A 7,915-nucleotide genomic window follows, 5' to 3' on the forward strand; every position below is an offset into this window, starting at 1 on the left:
CCTCATGACATGATATTTTTACTCCCATGCAATTTTATTATATTACTTACTCGTTATTTACGATATATGCATGTTGAGTCTTTAGACTCACTAGACTTGATTGTTGTAGGTACTGATGAGGTCGGGACCGAGGGCGGGGACCAGTGAGCTAGCTTGGGTCGGCAATAGTGGAACCCGAGGACCTCATTTACAGCATTCACCATTTTTATGCTCAAACATTTTTACAGTTGTTGGATTACTTTAACTTGTTATTTTGCGAACAATAATTTCTTCCGCGGCTATTTTGAACATTTAACTTGATTTATCAGTTTATTTTATGAATGAGGCATTTTAATTACTTTAAAAAGAAAATTTTAAATTTTTTCGCAAATTTTCAAACACGAATTTTCGGGCCATTATATGTTTATTAATTACACGTTACATAACTTATGATAATTGAATATGTTTTGATTTGTTTAAGAATATTTGAATATAGTGAAATCTTTATAATAATCTATTTAGCACTGGGGATATTTATATGTGTTAAATTAAAGCACTTGGTGTAATCATGAAGATGAAAAACGATTTTATCTGTTAAATTTCGTTGTTAATTTTTAAAATAATAATACTATTAAATTGATTTTTTAAAGCGAGTGGTTAAATTATTTCAGAAAATAATCATGTATACAATTGTTTATAATGTTTTTTTTCCTTAAATTGATTTGCTAAACTTATATGATGTAATGATTATAATATATAGTATAATTTAAATCTATATATATAAATTACATGAATTTTGTTGTATTTATTTTATTTAAATTATATATATATATATTCTTAAATTAATAATTAAAACTTATTAATTAATGAAAATATTAATGAAGGACTTAAAAAGATAAATCGCAATTCTAAAAACATTGACTTTTTTATATTGGTATAATAGATTATATAAATTAATGAATGACTTAAAAAACAAATCACAATTCTAAATATATTAATTATTATTTATTAATTATTAATGAAGAACTTAAAAGACAAATCACAATTTTAAAAACATTGGCCTTTTATATAGGTAATAAAAATAGATTATAATATGTAAAAAATGCATGTATGGATAGAAAGATTAAAAACCGAAATAGCGCCACTATCAAACAATATTTCTAGTATGATTGAAAACTGACCCTGGATTCCAACAAGTAGATACCATAAGATACCAAGTCTGAAATTATTTACACAGACCAAAAGTGGTTTCCCATATAAAGAAGACAAACAGCAAAATGATCGATTTTACGATCTCAAATTCAAAAGCCAGAGATGCTCAGCTCCTCTCGTTGCAAAAGGGCCGGTCTTTGTATCCTATGATGTCAGGATAAGCAAGTGAACAAAGGGCAAAAGACGGATATAGTTCATATATAATTTAACTGTTAAAAGATCCATTCTCCGCATTGGAATCTAAACTGGACTTCGCAATGCTTAGAATCTCCTTCTTGCTCTTTACCACACATCTTTTTTGGGTGTCAGAGTCGAGTTTGTCCAGATCCTCTGCAATTCCAAGATACCCATACAAAAATGCTTCTTCTTCATCAGCTGGTGCAACTTGTGGATCTCCATTGGAACTATCATTCTTACTTGACTTAAGTTGCTTCAAGTGCGACCTGCCATGCTTGTTCTCTACATAGTGCTGGTGTAACCTCTCGGCCTCTTGTAATGCTGAAAGTGTGCCATTGAACTTTAGAATCAGTCACATTTTGATTTGCAGGGTTTCCCGTTGCGTATTTTAAGGATGCTTCCAATGCCCATACCTGTATAAAGGACATAGTAACACAACACCCCAAGAAGGAAAAACAAATGCTGGTGAAACATTTGAGATAAAACAATGAATTCTACAAAGAATACCAAGAAATGAATTTTCGTAGGGAAGAATGGGCAGACAAAAACAGAGCAGAATCATCAAGTGAAAAACATGCTGCTTGCTTTTACTCAAGATTGGACCTACAGCTTCGGCAATAAATAACTTGTGAAAATGCTGATGGAAGCAAATCGGGATCAGGATAGAGAATACAATCACTCAGTGGCTCAGAATAAGCATGCATATAATTCGTTTCTAACAAATTATCAAATATACAGATTGATGCAACAGTGGCCGAGTGAAATAGCCAAGGCAGAGTGAAAAAAGACATTTTGTGGAAAGACTTGACATGGACGTACTTTTAGATATCTATATTATTATATTAAGTGTGAGGGCCTTAGAATAACTACATTTGATGACACCAAAATATTTAATTCCATAATTACACATCTTATTCTACTAAAAATCTTTTCAAGTCACTCCATATTTTAAATAGAAAAAAATCAAAACAAAACTTCCTTTTTAAATCGAACAACTTTTCTAAATCGAAAATAATTTTGTGTTAATTATTTAGTATTATTTGATCAAATTATCAAATTAAAAATAATAATAGCACATGCAATGCATGTGCATATTTTACTAGTGTTATAGAAAGTATTGCCACCAGAAAAAGAATTTCGAACTTTAAAAAAACATTATATCATGCATGGGACCAAACTTCAACAGAACCACCCATGCATTTAACACCACACTTAAAATGTAGCGCACAGCTGCCCAAATTTGACAACCATATAGTAAACAAGAACTTATGCAAACTAGATCTGCATGCAATCCTTCAGGTTGCAGAAACCTAAAATGAGGAAAAATCCCAAACCTACCTTACTTTCAACTGAATAGTGAGTTAAGCAAAAAGAAACATCAAAGATAAACATTACCTCTAAGCTTCGCATCCAACGTATCAGTGGATAAATTCACCCGTTCATTGGTTATCTTGTCAATGGAACAATTGTGAATGATCATGACCGGAGGCCAAATAATCAGGTCTTCCTTCAGGGCTGAAGTTTCAGCGTTGGACAATACCTCACAATGCCAGTCACTGCTAGGCTCCTCTGCTATCTTCCATCCCATCAGCACACAGAGAGCTTTGTAAAAACCCAAATGCTGAGACCTGAGGCCAGCCTTTTTATACGCGAAGGCATGCTTCGCCAAGCTTCCTGTATCTACAAACTCTTCGGAATTGCTGAAACAACACAATAAAGAAAGATAATGCCACAACAAAGTAACATATGTTATGTATTCTAGTAACATGCGGATGGTTTGAAAAATGAGAAGCTAGCTATTGCCTGAGAAAGAAAAGAAGCTTGCAATCACCAAATGAGATAAACATTCATCCCAAAAATTTTTTGTCGCCTGTCATGAAACTGAAATTTGTTGCATTCACACAACTAAAGAACTTCCAATTCTAGCAGACTACACCACCTTTTAACAGTAACATCTTTGTAAATTACAGAAATTAAACAAAAAATCAAATGTACCATAATGAACAACTATGATAGTAAATGAGGACATGCCAAGAATAGAAACATGCTAGTCTATAAAATATGAACTTCCCCCAGGTGAATTCATACCATCGATAAAATAAGATACAAGAAAGTCGAGAGGCTAAGTTTACTAAAACTCAATCTTATACTCCACGAGAGCACTCGTCCTGAAACCACTGTGAAGGTCTTTCAACCAATAAACACCGTCAAAAAATTATATTGTCAGACCAAAGCAAGACGCATCCCAAGAACAAGTCATACATGCTTTACTTTCTGCATCTTTATTTCGATAGAGTTAGAGAACAAACTGGTCCCTGCTTCCACCAAGACCAAAATTTTCAAGATAATAATAAGACATTTCAGTGAACACTTCTTCCAAACAACTCCAACAAGAAAATCCTATTATGTGACAACTCACATCCTTAAAACTTTGATGGTCAATAGAGTGCATATAGTTCCAAACTTTCTCAATTTTCCGAGTCCTTATATGATTTCTGAAGTAAACCGAGCAACCATGAAAAACATCATCAGACTGAATTTATAGTATTATCCAAAAATAAATGAATATAGTCATGGGTATTATTGAAGGAAATATGCAAAATCCTCAACACATAAATTAAGGAACTCGATCTACTAATTTGTACCGACAAACAGCCAAAGGAATCAGCATTTGAAACTCACTTTTAACACTCTTCCTACGGGTTTCATTCTAATGACCTCGGAGCTTCACTTAGTGCAGGAGTCATGCTCAGACATTTGTTTTAAATTTCGTTCTCAGTTACTGACTACTTGATCGGCTATTAACTAATAGATCGAAATAGATCGAAGGACAGATATAATAATTAAAAATAGGAATATGCATTGCCTCATCAATGAAAATAGCTCTCTAAGACACAGACCTGCTGCACACAATGCATTTCAAACTACCGTCTTTTCCAGGCTCTACATATTTCTTTCTTTTTGCAGGTGTCTCATTTATCTGTTTGAGAAACTTAAAAAATGCACTACGCACAAGCTGCTTGAAATCTTCAGACTTTTCGGGTGGTTCGACTGCAAGAGGAAAATAGACTCCCATCTGCTCTCCACCTTGATTATAATGATTTCCACTTGATTCATCTCGCATGCTAGGCACTTTCTTTGAATTCCTACTTTTCAGCCATGGAAGAGTGGCATGTTTCTTTGAAGGAGCAGGTGCCAACTGATTCCTCAGTGAAGGTTTCTTTTTCTTCAATAAACGCTGTGAAACATGAAGCCTTTGACGAACTGGTCCCAGTCGCTTTTTAATATCTCTTGAACCAGATGTGTCGGGGTCACTTGATCGACTAGTGATGAACCGCGAAGAGGAAAACATATTATCTACGAACTCTGTGGCTTCCCTCTCTGATTTCTCAAGTTTGCATTTGCTTGATTCAGGTCTCTCTAAAAAACTAGCAGGATCCACATCATCTACTGCCTAGGCTGTTGCAAATCTTACGAGCACCACTCCCATCTCTGGATATTCTAATCCCAGTGTTACGCTCATACAGTATATAATCCACAGGATATTTGCCTCCAGGCCTCCTTTGGGAGGGTTCATCCAACCTCAAGTCTGCCAAATCCATCCCATTTCTTTGGCTTCCATATACTGTACCCGACAAAGGATAATCCTTTGTTGTAAAGATATCTGATCTTTCAGGAAGATATCGTGAACCATCATACACTTCATCATTATACTCTCCTACTCGAACCCTACCATGCCCACGATATTTTTCCCTTTCAAAATTGAGGTGCAAACTTCCAGAACCTAGCATATCCAGATCCTGATTTCTTGGTTGCAGAGATTCATATGCAACAAAATTATCAGATGTTGACTGTCCTAGTGAAGCAAGTTTTTGCCCAAGTGTATCATCTTCCATATGATTTCGATGAGGGGTTTCTTCAACAGAGTTCAAGTGGCCAAATCTTGACATGTGTTGAACACCATATTCTTCTCCAAAATCTCTGGGTTTCGTACTTCCGCCAAATTTTGGATATATATTATCTTTGCGCTTTTGCTCAGGCAGCCCCACATATAACCTTGATTTGCTTTCAGTGTCATCAAATCGACATCCCAGTTTTCTGGGGGACATGTGCTTCGGTCTTTCATTATATCCATCAAAGCCATACGTGTCAGAAACCAATCCAGTCCTTGCTTGTAAGCCGTGTGAAATTAGAGGAATGTCTCCTGCTATGGAGTGACATGGAAAACCTTCATTTAAAATTTCTGATGACATTGGGATATAAACCTTCGATCGAGATGATGACACCATGTAACTAGAATCGCCTTTTAGATGACCTTGTAATGATACGAGGCTATCTTCCTTCTTATTTTCGTACATGTCTCTACCCACTGGCCTCTCAATTCCCAGTTTGTCCAGATAAAGCCCATCCTTGAAATTAAAACCTTCATCTGCAGTTTCAAAGCAATGCTCTCCTCCATCACGAGGTTCTGCATCTCTTTTCTCCAACCGACTTTCATTCTTCAAGTTAAAGTATCCATGTCTATCAGCATCAGTATTCAAATATCGTGATGCCACAGATGACAGCTGACTGTTACAATCTCCAGCACCCAAATAACTCTTGGTCACTCCACCAACACTTTCATGTGCCAAACTATCTGGGTCAGAGTAGAACCTTCTTCCCTTATCATATTCCAAGAAAACAGGCTTGGCGGCCAAATGATGAGACACCGACGACATTCCGATTTGACTCTCCTCCAGGTAAGGATTTTTTAGATAATCTTCCTTCTCTCCACCTCCTATAGGTGTGATTTTATCGTCACCGACCCCATGGTTATCATTTTTGTAGCTGCTGTACTTAACGTTGGGACCATCAGAATTTCTGGGCGCATTTGAAAGATGATCAGATTCAAACTTTGATGAATTTGAATCCCCATGAAGTAAGTCCTCTTCATACAACCTTCTGGAGCTCTCATCATCAACAACATACTTACCTCTGTCTCTATTATCATAGCCAGAGAATCTCGCACCCTGCATATTCAAATCCAAATCAAAATTATCTCTTTTTTCAATTCTCCCCGGACTCCTTGAACACCTGGTACCAACCACAAACATATCCCTATCCATAGTATCAGAGAATCTCCCAGCGTGAAGGCTCAGATCTCTTTCATAGGCATCCTTTTCGCCAAACCTACGTTGACTCCTTGAATGCGAAGAACCAGCCCCATACCTATCTCTACCCACAGCATCACGGAATCTCCCAGTCTGAATGTCTGAGTCCCCATCAAAACCATCCCTTCCATCCATCCTCCGCGGACTCCTTAAATGCCTAGAACGAACCCCATACCTATCTTTATCTACAGCATCAAGGAAACTCTCAGCTCGAGGGTTTGGGTCTACACCAAAAGAATCCCTTTTCTCGATTCTTTGTGGACTTCTCAAACGCCCTGGGCCAATCCCATGCCTATCTCTACCCACATTATCAGAAAATCTCCCAGCTCGGGGGTTCAGTTCCCCATCAAAACTATCCCTTTTTTCCACCCTCTGTGGACTCTTGGAATGCCTAGGACCAATCCCATACCTATCTCTATACAAAGTATCAGAAAATCTCCCAGCTTGAGAGTTTCGGTCCCTGTCACTCCTCCATGGACTCCTGGAACGCCTAGGGCCAGCCCCATACCTCTCTCTATCCACAGTGTCATAAAATCTCCCACCCTGCAGGTCCAGTTCCCTGTCGAAACCATCCATTCTCCCAATCCTCCTCCTCTCATCTTCCCGTGAATATTTACCCCCATCACGACCACGGCGAGGAGAATACTCGCGGTGACTCGGGGGAGGGCCAGGAGGGGACTGATGCCGAACCCTTGTATCCACAATATACCTCCTCCTTTCCCTCATTGTTTGGGCAACTCAACCCAACAACAAAGTTCAGTAACACAACTTTCAAACTGATATCCGATTTGATTCAAAAAATCATCATAAATGAAATCAAACCCTAAGTCTAGGACCCGAATCGCACCGATGAAAAAACTTAGAATCGGTATACCCTCGATGCTAAAACATACTAAATCAGTAAATTAATGGCTAATCGAACCTTTTGCAGAAGAGAAACCATCTTTACGGCGCGATTCGAATTCGATTTAGTTTTCGACGTTCGTTTGGTCATACGGCTCATTCGTGAGGCGAAGAAACGAGGAGGAGGGAAAAGGATTGTTTTGTTAATTATTATTATTATTATTATTATAGGATCTAAATTTGGATATATATTGTCCTGATCGACATATTATTTCTATTAGAAAGGATAACAATATGTTTCTTTTTTGTTCGATCGGTATATTGTTGGTGAAATTGTCATAATTTTATAAATTCATATTGTAAATCGACTTAACTATATTGTTGTATTTTGTTGATAAATATAATATAATAGAATTTAACCACTTTCAGGTGCCATAGTTTTTGCATTTATGATTATTGGAAGTTCTTTTTGTATTCAATTTTCGAAAATTAATACGCCAGAAAACTTAATTAATACGGTAAATTAAATTAGTTATACACTAAGTACTAAGCAC

The 7,915-nt window shown here is 36.8% G+C and overlaps 1 protein-coding gene across 3 annotated transcripts; it reads right to left on the bottom strand.

The window, feature by feature from the left end:
* Window positions 1–1,148: 1,148 nt before the first annotated feature.
* Window positions 1,149–7,574, bottom strand: LOC142543161 (uncharacterized). 3 transcript variants are annotated; one of them, XM_075650242.1, is made up of 3 exons: window positions 4,269–7,574; window positions 2,764–3,068; window positions 1,149–1,781 (listed from the first exon to the last, which is right to left on the bottom strand). In XM_075650242.1, exon 1 carries the CDS (start codon window positions 7,242–7,244, stop codon window positions 4,812–4,814), a length of 2,433 nt encoding a protein of 810 aa, XP_075506357.1. In that variant the 5' UTR covers window positions 7,245–7,574; the 3' UTR covers window positions 1,149–1,781; window positions 2,764–3,068; window positions 4,269–4,811. The 3 variants fall into 3 exon arrangements, with proteins under 3 accessions (XP_075506357.1, XP_075506358.1, XP_075506356.1); XM_075650243.1 differs by having other exon boundaries at window positions 3,457–7,574; XM_075650241.1 differs by having other exon boundaries at window positions 2,764–7,574.
* Window positions 7,575–7,915: the final 341 nt, after the last annotated feature.

The sequence above is a fragment of the Primulina tabacum genome, chromosome 4 (assembly GCF_025594145.1).
Source record: "Primulina tabacum isolate GXHZ01 chromosome 4, ASM2559414v2, whole genome shotgun sequence".
NCBI lineage: Eukaryota > Viridiplantae > Streptophyta > Magnoliopsida > Lamiales > Gesneriaceae > Primulina > Primulina tabacum.